The sequence below is a fragment of the Miniopterus schreibersii genome, assembly GCF_964146895.1.
Source record: "Miniopterus schreibersii genome assembly, chromosome: 2".
NCBI classification, from domain to species: domain Eukaryota; kingdom Metazoa; phylum Chordata; class Mammalia; order Chiroptera; family Miniopteridae; genus Miniopterus; species Miniopterus schreibersii.
In genome coordinates, this window is record NC_138102.1 from 175137529 (window position 1) to 175154824 (window position 17296).

At 39.2% G+C, this 17296-nt stretch overlaps 1 protein-coding gene across 4 annotated transcripts in view; it reads left to right on the forward strand.

The window, feature by feature from the left end:
* Positions 1–17296, forward strand: part of TXNRD1 (thioredoxin reductase 1) — a 97954-nt gene that overhangs the window by 59016 nt on the left and 21642 nt on the right. For 3 of the 4 annotated variants that reach the window (XM_081125474.1, XM_081125477.1, XM_081125476.1), the window contains 6 exons: positions 6016–6138; positions 7522–7594; positions 9207–9326; positions 14740–14882; positions 15299–15414; positions 16771–16996. In XM_081125474.1, the coding sequence (XP_080981600.1) occupies positions 6016–6138; positions 7522–7594; positions 9207–9326; positions 14740–14882; positions 15299–15414; positions 16771–16996 (801 nt within the window). Of the gene's footprint in view, positions 1–4009; positions 4348–6015; positions 6139–7521; positions 7595–9206; positions 9327–14739; positions 14883–15298; positions 15415–16770; positions 16997–17296 lie in introns of those variants that run through there. The other variant, XM_081125475.1, reaches the window with a different exon arrangement.

Genomic DNA, 17296 nt, shown 5'->3' on the forward strand with positions numbered 1-17296 from the left:
CAGAGGTAGAAGATATTTTTGTCAAATTATTTCAAACAAAATCTTTTAACATCCAGTTCTAGTCTTTATCTACTTGGTTAATTTGTTCTCTCGCCCCTAGTTTCTCTTTGTAATTTCTCCTAGTACACTGTGTGTCCTTCAGAAATCAGTGATGTTTCATTATGTAACAGCCTTGAATATTTGTTCCCAGTTCAATTTTGCATTTCTTAATAGGACTTTCAGTGCCTGCAAACTGGCCCTGTTTAAACTGAAACAATTGATTAATTTATTCATAAAGCCATAGATGCCTTTTTGTTTTTATTACTTTCAGTTGTTTTAAAAATGTAAATTAATGCCTCACTTGGAGGTTATTGCTGAAAATTTGGGTCTTTAAGAAAACAGTTTTTGAAGGTGCAGTGAGCATGCTTATAAGCTTCTTTTCTTGATCCCTATAGGAATTTAATCTTTGGTGCTGGTGGATTTTGCCATTAAACATTATTTAGCAGGTGGATAAGTATTTTGCATAGCAATAATGATAAATTTTCCTACTGAGTCTAGTGTGGTCAGAGGAGGGGGCATCCAAAGACTAAATGAATGTTATCAAGATTGAAAGAAGAGATCTTGGGTAAGGTTCTTTACTAATAATAGTGAAGATTTTTGTTTTGTTTTTTTTTTGGGTTTTTTTTTTAGCAGAAATAGAAATTTCTCATGATACTTGGCCAATTATTTTCCTAGCAAATGAACCCTTAGAGTTCACAATTTGTAGTGGAGGTTCTGCATGTCACCATCCTTGGCCTTACCCGCAGTTCATAATCTAGACAGATTAGTTCTCACAAAAATTTGAAGGCGTACTGACCCTTTCCAGTGTCTACCACCCTTTTATTTAGCAGTCAGGAAAGCATCTTTTGGTCTCACTGATCCTCACTTTAGCATGTTTTCTACCAGCTGAGTTCCTTGGTTTCCAGAGATTTGCTGTTTGAGGAAAAGATACTCTTAAAATGATAGCAAAAAAATCTTGCCTCAGTTCTTTATTTGCCACCAGATTGTTCTGTTAAATGCCTAGTGTCTTTACTAGGAGTATTTGAGACTTAGTGATGACTAAAAGCATTAATAGAGAATGTGAAGGTTTGGGGTCTTCTTACAGTTACAGCTGTTAAAATACAAATCAAGTTGACCACTTGTTTTTGTTTTTACTGTTTATCATGATACCTGGGTTGCCTCATCACTTTGAAATTAAAACAACTGCTTGCTTACCTTGAAGAAAAAGGAGAATTGAACAATATATAATTTAATTATAGAGATTAGGTATCAACCAAACTGCAAACCTTCGTGTTTCCACTAATGTAGTTAGAGTGGCTTAAATTTCTTCACATGTTCAATAAAATCAACAAGTTAAGGAGAATATTATGGGGGGGGGGCTTTTTTTTTACCAGAACTTTGTTATATAATTACCACTTTCTGTTCAGAGGACCTGGGATCAGATCCTAACCCTCTAACATTCTAGTAGAGACTTTGGGCAAATTTATTGAACCTATAAACCTTAAGTTTTTTATTTACTAAGTGAAAATAATACCTATCAAATTTATAGTGAGGATAAAATTAAAAAATGTGTGTGACAGGTACTTTAAATATGAATAACTGGGCATGGTATAGCAAGAAAAGCAAAAGATTTGTAATCATACAGACTTGGGTTCCATTCTTGACTCATGGGCAAGGTTCTTAATCTCTAAGGGCTTCTATATTGTCATTTCTGAAATGGGAAAGACATCTGCTTGGAAGACTTTTGTGAGGATTAAATGGGTGTACATATACACACACACACACACACATATATGTGTGTGTATATATATGTCACCATCCTTGGCCTTCCTCGCAGTTCATAATCTAGACAGATTAGTTCTCACAAAAATTTAAAGGAGTGCTGACCCTTTCTGGTGTCTATCCCCCTTTTATTTAGCAGTCGGGAAAGCATCTTTTGGTCTTGCTGATCCTCACTTTAGCATGTTTAATCTAAACATGTTTAATATATGTAAAATCAACACCTAGCACAGTATCTGGCTCATTGTGAGCATTTATATTGGTGCCTTACTCTCTAGATCAGGATTAGAAAATCCATGCTGCCATCTCCTTCCATAGTGAACATCTCTATCATGGTTTATTCACTTTCTTTTAAGTCTAGACATTACTTCTTTGTTCTGGGAAATCCATTACCAGTCGGTTGGAATTGGTGCTTTGTTAATTTTCTCAACTATTTGAGTGCCCATGGGGCCAGGCACTGCTCTTAGGCACTAGAGAAAAATACGACCCAACATATTTTTGGGCAGAGTATGACCCAGCTCTCGTGGAATTTATATTTTAGTAGGTGTATTAGTCTCCAATTGCTGCTGTAACAGATTACCATTTAGTGGTTTAAAACCAATTTATTATCTTTTATAGTTCTGGAGTTTGAAAGTCCAAGATTGGTTTCTCTGGGCTAAAATATTGTTTTTGCACACTTGAATTGCTTTCAGTATTATTTTTGCACACTTGATTTGCTTTTGGCATTGTTTTTACACACTTGAGTTGCTTTTAGTATTTTTTGCACACTTGAATTGCTTTCAATATTAGTTTTGCACACTTGAACTGCTTTCAGTATTCTTTTTGCACACTTGAATTGCTTTTGGCCTTTTTAAGGGGAATCTGGAGCAATGTTTTACTGGGGTGGGGGAAAGGCATTGCTGAGAGGCACATGGAACAGAGGAAAGAATAGCCAATATGTAAGCTCAGCAAACAGGTGCAGGTGAGGTGGTGTGTATTTACACTTACTTTGTAGAGCAGTGGTTCTCAGTGTGGCCTGGATTCCTCTGTGGACCCCTGAGGCTCCTTCAGGAAACCCTGAGGTAAAAAATATCTTTATAATACTAAGATGCTGTTTGTCCTTTTCGCTCTTAATTCTCTTGCAAGTCTGCCATGGAGTTTTCCAGATGCTTACATACGTGACCAGTGATGTTGCAACAGAGTGGACACAGGAAAGAGCTGCCTTTTATTAAGATAAACAGTAAAGAGAATTACAAAGATATAAAACAATTCCACTCTTCTAATTAAAAATGTTTTAAATAGATTGTTTAACAACATTTAAGATATTTAGTATTTTAATAATTTAAAATATTTTAAAATTTTTCTTAGTTTCAATATTTAATATGTTAAATATTATAAGTAAACCCCATTAACCAAAGCTCCTTGGGGCCCTAACTAATTTAAGGTTATAAAGGGATCCTGAGACTAAAAAGTTTAAGAACTCTTCTGTATCAGCTGCTGTGATCAGCAGCCACTATTTCTAGCAGTTGTAATTGAAGGAGGAAGGGGGAGCATTTTTCTCTCCTCCTCCATCTGTATGCTCCTTTCTTACATTGCCTCGGGGAGCTGTCTTCTATCTTGTTTATCTTTCAAGTGGGAAATCACTTACCTGGAGCTGAATGACAACAGTTTCACTTTAAAGTTAGATTAAATTTTAAAGACATCATGGTTAGATCTGTGGTCAGCTGAATGCTTCAGTTACCTGTGTCTTACTGATTTCACACAGTTAAAAATGTTCAGGCTTACTCAGAGCTTTCTTTGTAAAGTCTGTGCTCTGGTTTATATAATTTGGCTTTAACCTTGGACCATAGGAACCCAGGTCTGATACAGAATTTCAGCACAGAACAGATTATAAACAATGTTGGAGGAAGTATGTGGCATGACAATGCATTTTCTTTTGCTCTAGTAGATACATTGGGGGAGGTGATTACAATGGGTGGTTTTCTTAGGCAGCCAGTGATTGTGTTCTGGCACCATCTGTGTTACTTACATGCAGATAAAATGAGACTGAGATTAAAAAGGTTATTTTCCAGAAGAACATCTAGCTGCATTTATTAATTCTTTCAAACCAACAAGTCAGCTTTATGCACTTTGATACCAACTAGAGAGTAATGTTTGTTATCTGAAGCTTACATTGATCCTTTGATCTGAATGGCTATTATTACCAAGTTGTTTTTCCCCCCCACAGTGCCTTGTGTTGAAGGAGGAGCCTCTGCCATAATGCCAGTTGATGAATACTGGCTGTGTTTACCGGCCTCTCATGTTAGACCTTTTATACAGACGGTCAGGGTGATGCAGGCTTGTCCCCACTGTTGCTGGTTTCCAGGTGTTCTTCCCTCCATCCCTGGGCCACCATGCGCACCTGCCATGCCGCCAAGGGGCAGCCACGGCGCCGCTCCTCCTCCTCCTCCACCACCTACCTCCTCTGCAGCCCCTTCCACATCCCAAGCATCCTGTTCTACTGACCCCAGGCTCTGCCTTTTACCCTCTACATCTGATTGTAGGCAGGAGAAAAATGTACAGTCTAGGCTGGTAAGTTCGGGAGCTTTTTTGTATTAGGGTTAAAACTTGATTTTTGAAAAACTTTTTTTTTTCAGTGCTTACCTTTTCCAGTCATTACCTCATGTTAGCACAGATTTTTGTTTTAATAAAAGGTGTTATTAAATATGTCACCAGAACAGTATTCAAAGCTAATGTGAAATGGTAAACAATGTGTATACAAACTAGGGGAATGAAACACCAATTAGAATATATGCACCCCTATGTTCATAGCAGCGTTATTTACAATAGCTAAGATCTGGAAACAGCCCAAGTGCCCATCAGTAGATGAGTGAATAAAAAAGCTGTGGGACATTTATACAACAGAATACTATGCAGCTATAAAAAAGGCTTTCTTACCCTTTGGGACAGCATGGATGGACCTGGAGAGTATTATGCTGAGTGAAATAAACCAGTCAGAGAAAGGCAAATACCACATGACCTCACTTATAAGTGGAATCTAATGAACATAATAAACTGATGAACAAAATAGGTCCAGAAACATGGGGGCATGGAACAGACTGACATATCTCAGAGGGGTGGGGGGAAGATGGGAAGAGATTAACCAGAGAACTCATATACATTTATGCATAACCAATGGACACAGACAGTAGTGTGGTGAAGGCCTGGGGTGGGGCATGGCCTGGGAAGGCGGGAAGGGGGGGGCATTGGGGGACATCTGTAATACTGTCAACAATAAAAAAACTGAAAAAACTAGGGGAATGAAATGATTTTTTAAAATCAATTAAAAGTCTAACAGTTATATTATAAAGCTTGTTACATGCCAAGTACATGGAAACTAAATACAATACAGGAGGCTTCGTGTATAGGTAGATTAAATTAGCTTTATAGAGTTGTGTGTATTTATTTACTCCCTCCTTTTTGTTTATTTAAAACTTTCACATTTAACTTTTTTTTAAATCCTCACCCAAGGATTTGTTTCCACTGATTTTAGAGAGAGGGAGAGAGAGAGAAAGAAAGAGAAATGTTGATATGAGAGAGAAACATCAATCAGTTGCCTCCGATATGCACGCCAACCTCGGATCGAGCCCACAACCTTTAGTATATGGGACAGTGCTCTAACCAAGTGAGCCACCTGGCCAGGGCTTACATTTAACTTTTTATGTAGGTGTATGTCAATTAATGATTTAGTTCTGAATTTCAAGATTTTGTGCCTTACCTAAACAGTGTAGAAAAGTCTTAATTAAGTATTTGGCTAATCTGTTTCAATTGCTATTTACCAGGCCCTCTCTTCATCCAAGACCGCGGCCCACTCATTACTCTACCTTTGACTAGAAAGTAAAGATGATTGACAAATTATATCAATGATTCTATTAAAAACGTATAGTGCAAATGTTTTTAAAAACCTAATTTAAAACCTGGTTTGGAAGTTCTAGGATAAAAGGGCTGATCAGATTTAATTTAGGCCTAAACTGATTTTGCTGGGCCCTCAGGACCTTACTTAGATGACATTTCAAAGTAGCTATCTGTGATGTGAGAAGGTTGAATGCTTACTTTTGTGTGCTGTGATAGAAATCAAACAACAGGTTTTCCTTTGAAAATTCCTTTTGCTTCTCTTTAAAGAAAGATTTTTCTCACAAAACTTTTCAGACATTGCTGCTTTTAAGTTAAATTATTTTCTTTTTCGTTGTTTTTCTTTAGGCTTATCAAGACGGCAGACTTCAAAAGCTACTAAAAATGAATGGCTCTGAGGATCTTCCTGAGTCCTACGACTATGACCTCATTATCATTGGAGGGGGCTCAGGAGGACTGGCAGCTGCTAAGGCAAGGCTTCTTGTGTGTTATCTGGGCTACGACACTTCTCCAGAGTGCCTGTGGAATTTGTTTGAGCCACTCTTGTGACATTTTGCACATTAACTTGGCTAGAATATGTTAAGGAGACCAGCTTATAAATCATTTTCCAGGTTAAACTATATGTTCTTTATTTTGGGACACATTTTCATTCATTTTAAGTTTGGTTGACTTGATAATAAGGGTGTTGTATGGAAAAGGTTTGAAATTAAGTATATTTCTTATTCTTAATAAATATTAATTTTTTTCACTTTGATTTCCCTGTTCACAACTCCTCCTCCCCGATAGAAAGATGGAGAGCAGCTGGATTTCTTAAACTTAGTAAACATGATTTGCCTCTTGTGTATACACTGTGAGCTGTGAGAATAACCACTAGCTGGCCTGGGGGTGCTCGCTAGAGGGTGTACAAATGATGGAGGGAAGAGGGAGGCTCCTCGACCTGAATTGAGATACATTTTCCACATGTGAAGGGGCCCTTGGAACTCTCATTCTGCTGAAGAGATTCTTTAAAAAGATGAGGTGCTTATACTCCTGGCAGCTTGTGGTGAGTCAGTAACAGTAGATTCAAATGAAGCTGCCCACATTAGGAGCAGGCCAGTATCTGGTATTAAGCAGTGCTTTGCTATAAATGACTAAGAAGTAGTACTGGGTATAGGTATTTTACTGAAGTGATGGTGGTTTTGGAGGACACACAGACTCAGTCCTTTCAAATAACCATGGAGGTCTAGTTGCCAATGCACAAAGCTTATTCTCTGAGAAATATAAAGGATACTCTTCAAAATGAACTTTTCACTATCATCATTCCACTAAAATAGATTTGGAAACCTTATAGATATCATCTACTTTTTCATTGGCTCCTCACGTGAAAATTTTAGTAAATATGACAATTTCAAAAGACAAACTTCTCCAATATTCTGCCTAGAAACAAGTAAAACTTAAAAGTACATTAAAAAATACTATAGGATACAGGCTGAATCAAGGATTGTAGACTATCAATGAATCTGTTTTACTGGCTACTTACCACTTGCTTAGAAATGGTCCTATGCTTTTCAGATTATTGCTTAATTTGTTACTAGTTGAGTGGAATTATGTAAGAGGATGCTAGGGCTTTCGGCTAATGGACAATTTTGTAACTAATCTGTGTATTCTTATAGCTACCCTTAGAATTATCTAAGTATTACTGAATTTTTTTCTTGAAGTAGCATTAATGATCTTGGAATATAAAATCCCCAGGTATTACTAACTGGTTATGCTTTAGGCATAATAGTCTAATAAAAATAGCATAGATTTTTAACATCCCATTTCTAGTCTGTTATGTTAACCTTTCCAACTCATTTTAACAATTTTATTTTCCAGGAGGCAGCCAAGTATAACAAGAAGGTGATGGTCCTGGATTTTGTCACTCCAACTCCTCTTGGAACTAGATGGGGTAAGCTTTTAAAATATTTTAGAAGTGAATTTGTAGGAGCAGGTTTTTCCTTGGTATTGGTTTAAATGGCTCCTAAAACCCAATTATAAAATTAAAAATTAAACAAAACAACTGAGCCCTGGCTGGTGTGGCTTGGTTGGAGTGTCATCCCATACACCAAAAGGTGGAGTGTTTGGTTCCTGGTCATAGCACATACCCAGGTTGTGGGGTCAGTCCTTGGTCTGGGTGTGTGGGAGGCAACCAATCGATGTTTCTCTCTCACATCAATGTTTTTCTCTCTTTCCTCTCTTTCTCCCTTCCTCTCTCTAAAGTCAATTAAAGGCCCAGCTGGCATGGCTCAGAGTTTGAGCATTTACCTATGATCCGGGAGATCACGGTTTGATTTCCAGTCAGGGCACATGCCTGGTTGCAGGCTCAATCCCGGGGGGGGAGTTGTGCAGGAGGCAGTCCATCAGTGACTCTCTCATCATTGATTTTTTTTCTCTCTCTCTCTCCTCTCCCTCCCTCTCTCTCAAATCAATAAAAACATTAAAAATAATAATAATACAATAAAATCAATTAAAAAAAACCCCAGACATATACCTCTTTTTTTTATACTAAGTTAAAAGGACTCCAGTTAAATTTTGAAAATTTAGGTTCTTTGGCAGTCAAGATAATACAACCTTATCCATAGCTGTTACAATGATTTAAAGCTAATTCATACCATTTTGTTCACCTCCCCACCTGCTTACATTTTACTCTCATGAAGACAGCTATCACCATGTTTTAAGCTCAAGCATGCTAAACTTTTTTTTAATGAATCCTTTTATGAGAGTGAAAGCTAACGACCACACCTCCTTCTTTAAAAAATGCTCATATATTGAGGCCTGCGCAGGTCCCAACCTTGTCCGTGGTTTGGATTGCTATCTGCCTCATAAAGCAAAGCAGAGGATTTGTCTCTGGGAAGACTAAGTCATCTTCTCCTCTGAAAAAGCCTCCCACATAGTTGATTTTGGCATCTTTCAGGAATAGGAGGGCAGGGATTGAGGCCTTACGAGTCTGAGTTTTCATTTGAGGTAGAGAGAGAAGATAGTGGTTGTAACCAGAAAGTCCGGAGTGCAGTGTAGTTAACTCCAGAACACGTCACTGGGACCCAGCCTGGGCTTCATGACAGTCATAGAGGTGGGTTCCTTAATAATAAAATAGTAATAAAAATGCTGTTTATAAAATGTTCATATACATCAAATTTTATGTGTAGTTACAGACCCACTGCAGTTTAATTATGCTCAGTTTCACAACCCCTTTATCAGACAGTTCTCATAGATTCAATGGCAAGTATGGGGTTCTACACAAAGTAAAATTTCAATTTCTGGCATCTTTATCAGCAGTCAGTTAATTTTGAATCTTTGAAGTATGTGGAAATCTGCTCATTTTTGTATTGTGTTTGGATGTCTCTGTGTTTGGTATATAAGGCTGTCTGAACTTAGAAATGTCAAAGGACTTAGGAATAAACTTGTATAAGTAGTATTGGCTACATTAAGCAAATGCATTGTGGTTCATAGAATAGTAATAATTGTGGACCTTTTCTTTGAAGGATTGCAAAGCAGGTTATGATTTCTCATTGTTGTTGCAGGTCTTGGAGGAACATGTGTGAATGTGGGTTGCATACCGAAGAAACTGATGCACCAAGCAGCTTTGTTAGGACAAGCCCTGCGAGACTCTCGGAACTATGGATGGAATGTCGAGGAGACAGGTATTAGGGGGAAGCTATTGTTGGGTTTGTGCTTTGGGGGCTTGGAGCTGTGATCTTGCAGTGCAATGTCCATTTTTATGAGACTAGCAATAATCTGGAAGTTGTTTTTGTTTACATTTTTAATGGATAAAATTACTGCAGTTATCCTGTGTCAGGTGGCTACAGAGCTATTATGGTAAGAACAGTGCACTTGGAGTATCTTTCTTTACTAGAAAACAGAATTCTTTCAAATATATTCTCATTATAGAGAGTTTCATAGAGGGGTACAAATTACATTAACTTTCCTTTGAAGCTGTTGCGTTTTTCTCAATTCAAAGATGCCTGTTTCATGAGCTGATATTTTGGGAGTGGAGGGATGGCTTGTTTGTTGAGAAGAGGATGGTTAGTCTTTGTCAGATTAAAAATATTGAGTACCCTAGAAAAGATGAAGAGGAATTTGTTGACTTTAGAAAGTAGGTTGCATTATCTGGGAGGAGAATAACATGAGGCCTGGCACAGGTTCCTGGCTAATTAATGACCTAGGTCACTGTGTCCTTGGAGAGTGAAACTCCAGCCCCTATCTGATTTTAGTTTTTTTTGTTGTTGTTGTTTTAAATATATATATTTTTATTGATTTCAGAGAGAGGAAAGGAGAGGGAGAGAGAGAGAGAAACATCGATGATGATAGAGTCATTGATCGGCTCCCTCCTGCATGCCCCGGACTGGGGATCGAGCCCGCAACCCGGGCATGTGCCCTGACTGGGAATCGAACCCCGATCACCTGGATCCTAGGTCGATGCTCAACTGCTGAGCCACGCCTGGCCGGGCTGATTTTAATTTTGAGATCTATGGGTTATGGGACATTTGAGGAAAATCTTCCAGCCAATAGGTACGGTAAATTATTTTGTGGCTTTTTTTTTGAGTTTTAGTTAATAGTTTATTATTTTTTTAAAAAAAAGACATACATACATGCTTTGAAAAAAATTTGCTTCCACTCAAACTAGTGATGCTTTCTTTATTGATGCTCTTCTTTCTCATTTAAAATCAACAGTACTTTTTTCCAAGTCTGGAATCTTAGAAAATCAGTTGCTTTAAAAGTTTTCCTGGGGTTATATCTCTTTCCTCAGAGCCTTTAGAAGACTGTTTCCTGGGTCTTTAGAATCTTAAAAAGATAAGAAAGAAGAGTAGGACTCTGCTAAATGTGAATTTTATTAGTAGGGCCAACTGAGTATTTTAATAGATTCAGTAATCAGGTGGGTGGTGAAATATAACTTGCTAAATTTGGTAAGTCTTCTTTTCAGCAAAAGAATATCTCTTTCACTGTTATGTAATAAAAGTAAGCACTGTCTATGATTATTCATGTTGAATTTGTTTCTAAATTAAATAATAGGGAACTAATAAATGCACTGCAATGGGGGTAATAAAGAGCCACTACAAGCATAGTCCACTTTGTACATTAAAACCAGCAAAAACTCCCTGAATTTCATGGGGTTTTAAAACTTAAAATCAAGGTTGTCTTATTTGTCTGTCTTTACAAAAAGTATCTTCCAACCAATTTAACAATTTTACCTCCTTTGTGTTTCTTCCCCCTTTCCAGATTTTAAGGTAGAGGTAGAAATATAGTCTAGTTTTCAGTTTTTATACCTTTCACCCCTTGTATTTGTCAGCTGCAGAAACAATTCCCAAGTCTTTGATGAGAGCCTCCAGTTAAATCCCTTCACTCTTCCCAAATCTAAGCCCAGTGTTTTATTGTTATCTTCAGTTTTTCCTTTTAAGCCTTGGGCCTTCTGAAGCCTGGCCTAGCTGTGAGAACCAGAGTGGGGCTTTGTAGGAGTGGCCTGCCGGACCTGCCAGCATCCACCACTGGGGAGCAGTAATTACCTTCCTCCTTTTTGTATTTAAAATGATTGTTGTGAAGAATCAGTGGATTTAGACACATGTTTATGTCATTACATCTTAGAGGAAGAAGGAAACTTGGAGGTGTATTTTTCAAATTAGAAACCCCTAGAGGCTGCTGATTCATGTTCTCTACAGATAAAGCAGGAAGGCTTATTTTGCATTTTTCAAATAGAAACACATCTAATCTCTTTGTCCTTGAACAAAGAACAGTGCTCCAGTTTTCTGGGAAGGCTGTCTTCTCTGACACTGCAAATAGCTCCCAGCGTGGTAAGGGAGGAAGGGACTTGGGCCAGGCAGCACAGCTGAATCCTCCCGGTGATGGGGGAGTGACAGGTCTGGGATTCAGCATGTGACCTGCCTTTTCTCTGAAGCTCCAAATGGAGAATGTACAGAGAAAGTCTAGGCCTAAGAAAAAATTACTTGAGCTCAGTCATGTAAACTGGATGAATTGGTCCTTTCTGGAAGATTTATGGGCTTTATATTTTTCAGATTTCTCTATTTGAATTCTATGCTCAAGAATTAAATATACCTTCAAAATATTAAGTATTTGGGAAGTTTTAGAATCTCATTGTCAATGCAAAGAAAGCAAGCTCATTGGTTTGCAATCGGGGGCTTACAGTTTGGAGATATATTCTTCCACGCACCTGACATTTTCACATATAGTGTGTCTGTGTCTGCCACTGGGTTTAGTGTGTGGCCTTGGGCAGGCCATTCATCCTTCATTTCCCTGTGCTTATATAATGGAGGTAATTCGTGCCTCTTTAGGAGCTTTGAAGTTCACATGGAAGGTGCGCTGAAGATATTAAAGATGCTAAGTAGTTCTGCTAGTCTGATTACTATTGTCAAATCTAAGGGTATGGCCTGGCTCTCTGTAGTGGGCTGGAGACAGAGAAGGAGCAACAGAGTTGGCTTAAGTTCCAGTTGCTGTGGTGGGCACAGGAGCACACCCAGGTGAAACACGAGTCCTGCCTGGCCAGCTAGAGTCTGCATTCCAGAGGCTTAGCATTGGGTTACAACTGGTAGACTAGGCCAGCAGAATCAGGAGGCCTAGGAGAAATGCTGGGGCTAGGCCAACAGATGGGCGAGTGTGGGGATGTGGAGTATCCAAGTAGTAGAGAATGCAGGAAGGCGGTGGATTTGGGGCATGATCAAAAGACGGGGCAGCCCTAGAGAACTGGGGTTCCAAGCACATTACTACCCATAGTCCAACAAGGATCCAGTTACCCCCACTAGTATATAAAGTAGGAATTTGGATTTTACAAGACCAGAAACTCAGTTCCCGGACTGGAATGCAAGGTCAGAAGCATAGGAGCAGCTAGAGGGCCTTGATGCTGAGTCCCAGACTGGTGGGTAGAACTTTTAAGATCCTTCTGCCTTAGCATAATCACACTAGAAATTGGGGATGGATGGTAGTGGCTGCCCCCTCGGATGGTAGTGGCTGCCCCCTTTATCAGAGGATGAAGGAACTCTGGTAGAAAAGGGGGTTTGAAGAGTTTGGGAATCGGGGCAGCCTGATAGCCACAAAGGAAGGCTTTAACAGAATTGAGATTAGATTAGGTCTAATCATTGACTTTGAATTTCTGTCTTTGAAATATTTGAATTTATTGATGCTATTATTTAATCCTACCTATGTCGTCTTTTAGAATATGGTCCCTCCTGTAGGATTAGCAGAGGATAGTCCATTTAGTAGTTCTACAGCTGTGAAATTTCAGAAGTGAATCCTCCCTTTGATCTGGGTCATTGTTTCTTCATAGGGGTGTTAATGACACATTGGCCTTGACAGCTCCTAATTGTAAGGAACTGTAGTGAAGGATATTTAGCATTACTGGGCCTTAGGCATCCCTAAGTCACTGTAACTAAACCCAAACCACCACCAACAAAATGATGTCTGGGATTTGCGTAAATATTCTAGTTTAAGAAAAGAGAGGTATATGAAATGAGACTGGTAAAATGTTGGTAATTGTTGTAGCCAGATGATTGGCACCTGGGGATGAGTTAACTGTTCAGTTCCATTCCTGATGGAGAAACAGTGATTCCTGCCTCCTCTTTTTGTGGAGGTAGTAGGCAGATGCCAGACCCATAGGCTGGTCCCTGCAGCACTCCCGTACCCCTCCCCCCAGCACCAAGTCCTCTTGGCATCACAGCAGTGGTCTCTGTAGTCACTTAAAAAAAAAAATTTGAACTGATCTCTCAAGGTTTGGTCTAGTGCTAACATTTTACGATTCTGTGGATCAAGTATGTATAATCTATGGACGTCTCCAGGATGCCAGAAACCAGTTTTTGTGCTGTCATTCCTTCTCCTAGAGGCTGGCCATTAGTTCTCATCGACTTGGTTTTGCTGCTTCCTGTGTGGCCGAGCTACTTACCCCTGAATCTAAGACTCAGGCCCATTTCCATGGCATGGGCTTTCCATGCATGTTGATTCTCTTGCCATTCCTTCCAAACCATAGCTTTCCCAGAACCTGCCTCTTCCTACCACTAGAGCGTATTTTATGTCTAGCCTCTTTTCTCCTGGGCACTGAGAAGTTACTAATTTATGAATGACAAAAGGATTGAATTTATCCATTGGAATCTTATATTAGTGCCTCGACTTAAAAGATAAGTTTTATGGTAGAATTTAAAAAATCTTCCTCTGTTTTGTGAGATGGGGATTTTGGGGACAGTGAGACAGACTCATAAAATTCTCTGTCTAGACCAGGGGTCAGCAAACTTTGTATGAGATAGTAAGTATTTTAGGCTTCATGGGCCATGTGGTATCTGTCACAACTACTCACCTCTGTCATTGTAGCACGAAAAGCAGCCCTATATAATATGTAAATGAATGATCACAGGTGTATTTCAGTAAAACTTGATTTACAGAAAAGGTGATGGGCTGGATTTGACTCATGGAGCCGTAGTTTGTAGCCCCTGGTCTAGACACTGTTACCAGTTTAGTAACAGCAAACCTGCCTATATCAGAGTCCCTTAAGGATTATTACACAGAGTCCTAAGCCTTACCACAACACCCAGCAGTTGGTATTTACAACCCAAAGTAAAATTCACGTTCATTTCTAGATAAAGAAGAAAAACATTGAAAATGGTTATTTAAATCTTTTTTTTTAAAGTGGTAAAGACTGACTTTTTTTTTAATATGTTTTTATTGGTTTCAGAGGGAGGGAGGGAGAGACAGAAACATTAATGATGAGAGAGAATCATTGAGTGGCTGCCTCCTCCCCACCTCCAACTGGGAATTGAGCCCGAACCTGGGCATGTGCCCTGACTGGTATCAAACTGTGACCTCCTGGTTTGTGGGTCCATGCGAAACCACTGAGCAGCACTGGCCAGCCGGTTATTTTAGTTTTAAGAATTGCCAGGAAGCCTTGCATTAGTTAGTATTATGGTAGTTTTCTGAAAAGGAAAGACGGCTTGAAGATGAAATGGTCATTTAGGTGCTTGGAATGAAGGCCTTGCCCTTTTCGACCGAAAGCTCTGCTCTTAGTGTTCCATGTGAGTAGTTACTGCAAAGCAAAACGTTTTATCTTACTACTTTGCACAGTTGGACATGACTGGGGGAAGATGACGGAAGCCGTACAGAATCACATTGGCTCTCTGAACTGGGGCTACCGTGTGGCGCTGCGGGAGAAGAAAGTCACCTATGAGAACGCATATGGGCAGTTTGTGGGGCCTCATAGGATTAAGGTAATTGCAAGACAGCCTGAGGAGCTCCTTTGGGTTTGTGTTAAGCTTTGGTTGGAGGTGGGGGAGGAAAAGAAGGGAATTATCCTATTGAAAGTAATGGCCGCCGTGACCTGGAGTATCCAGTGTGGTGACTTTGCCATCACATCTCCTTATGGGCCTTTCTTTTTGGTGGGGTAGAGGGGAAGAGTACTAAATTCAGGGCCACACTACCTGGATTTGAGTTTTGGCTCTGCCACTTACTGCATTGGGACCGTGAGCAAGTCCCTTCATTACTCAGAGCCTTCGTATTTCTTAGGCATTACCAGATTTTTATGAAAATCATTGGACAGTGTGACGAATGGCCTTTGTTAACTATAAAGCGTACAGTTCTATGGCAGAAGAACTATTACAGGCTGACTCATTTGGTTCCTTTGTAGACAACGAATAACAAAGGCCAAGAAAAAACTTATTCAGCAGAGAGATTTCTCATCGCTACGGGTGAGAGGCCACGTTACTTGGGCATCCCTGGTGACAAAGAATACTGCATCAGCAGGTAAGGGGCAAATTGCAGGGAGGAGAGAAAACCCACTGTGGATTTATGCTTCCACTTTTTTCTTCAAACCCATTCTGTCCATTTCCTGGAGCTTAGTGGATTTTTTTGGCCATATTTTTGCCCAAAGGGGCAGGGGACTGGGAAAAAGAGAAAGAAAAAATTACTTAGGACAAGAGAACATTTAAAAAATTCAAAACTATAAACACTGGTCATCTTACCACTCAGAGTTTACATCACTGCTAACATTTAGAAGTATGCTTATTTTGAATTTATATATATGTGAGTATATTTTATAAATGTATAACATAAAATCAGATGGATAGCCACAAACAGTTTGTAAAATGATACTTATGAATACACATAGGATCACCTAATACCTTACGCTTTGACACTTGCAGGGTGGGCACTAAAAGAATTAGATTTATCAGACCCTAGTCCCTACTCATTGTTATTTGAATGGTTGCAGTGTCAGTGCAGATGGATCTCATGAAATAAGCGAGTCAAGCAAGAAGGTTTGCCAAGTGATTTATTTTTGCCCATCAAGTGATAATACTGGTGACATAGTTTATCAGATGTTTTAAATTATGAAGAAATGAAGACGGATTGTTGATAAATATGTCCTCTTGGATGCTTTTTTTTCAGGAGTATCTGATTATGTTATAAATTACTTTTTTTCACGCCCTTTTTGGTTGGGGAGGGAGGGATATGATTTATTTCCTTTGTGCTTCATATAGGGGCAGCTCATATGGCATCTGTTGTCTTTGTTATCTTGAATAGGCTTCCTTTTCATATTTAAAAAAATTCATTTTCTAATGGTGCTTCTGTGATATCACATGTCTTCTGTATTCTTCACTCGAGGCGATCTTGTTGGATTTTACTGTTCATAGTTGGCTTTTACGGTACAACCCAGCATGCTGCGTCTTCCCAGTCCTCCCCACTCTTGATAATTGGTGTTCCAGATAAGAAATAACAGGCTTTCCACCACAGAGGGAGCTGAGTGGCGGGATGAGGGTTTGGGTTTTCAACGTGTAGGATATTAAACACATTAGTGAGAATTGTTCCAGACAGTTCCGAATCGGTTTGTTTGCCTGTGAGTTGGACTACTGTCAGAAGTACACGGTTTCTGTGCGAGGCCAGGGTAGCCCAAGCTGCTCCCTAAGCAACTGGGTGGCAAAAAAGGGAAAGTCTAAGACCTTATGAAAACTTTTTGTATATTACATGTGAAGCTAATTAAAAGTCTTAAATCTGAAAAGTGTCTTGCTCATAAGAAAGTAAGAATACTTATTTTGATTTGGTCTTTATTCACATATGAACACTTTTCTATTTATTCCTTTTTTTACAAAAATTTCTTTTCAGTGATGACCTTTTCTCCTTATCTTACTGCCCGGGTAAGACCCTGGTGGTCGGAGCATCCTATGTCGCTTTGGAATGTGCTGGATTTCTTGCTGGCATTGGTTTAGATGTCACTGTTATGGTACGGTCCATTCTCCTTAGAGGATTTGACCAGGACATGGCCAGCAAAATTGGTGAACATATGGAAGAACATGGTGTCAAGTTTATAAGGCAGTTTGTGCCAATAAAGGTAAGTGGAGTTGCCTGTAAGTTTGTTGATTCTATACTCATGTTAAAAGTTAGGAGAGAGAGTTGGGTGGGCAATCGAAGCATCCTTTCAGCATGGTAACATTAGGAATGCTGTAATCCTTCAATTGTGTGAGAGGGGTATATAAACTTGTACTGCCTACCACCTAAATAGCTTTGCACTTATTTGCAGAATAACAATTTCTTCATTTCCTTCTCTACTTTCTTACCTTTGGTTCTCTTCTGTTTCACACTTCCCTTTATGCATTCCTTTATCATCTTTCATCTGTTACACATCTACACC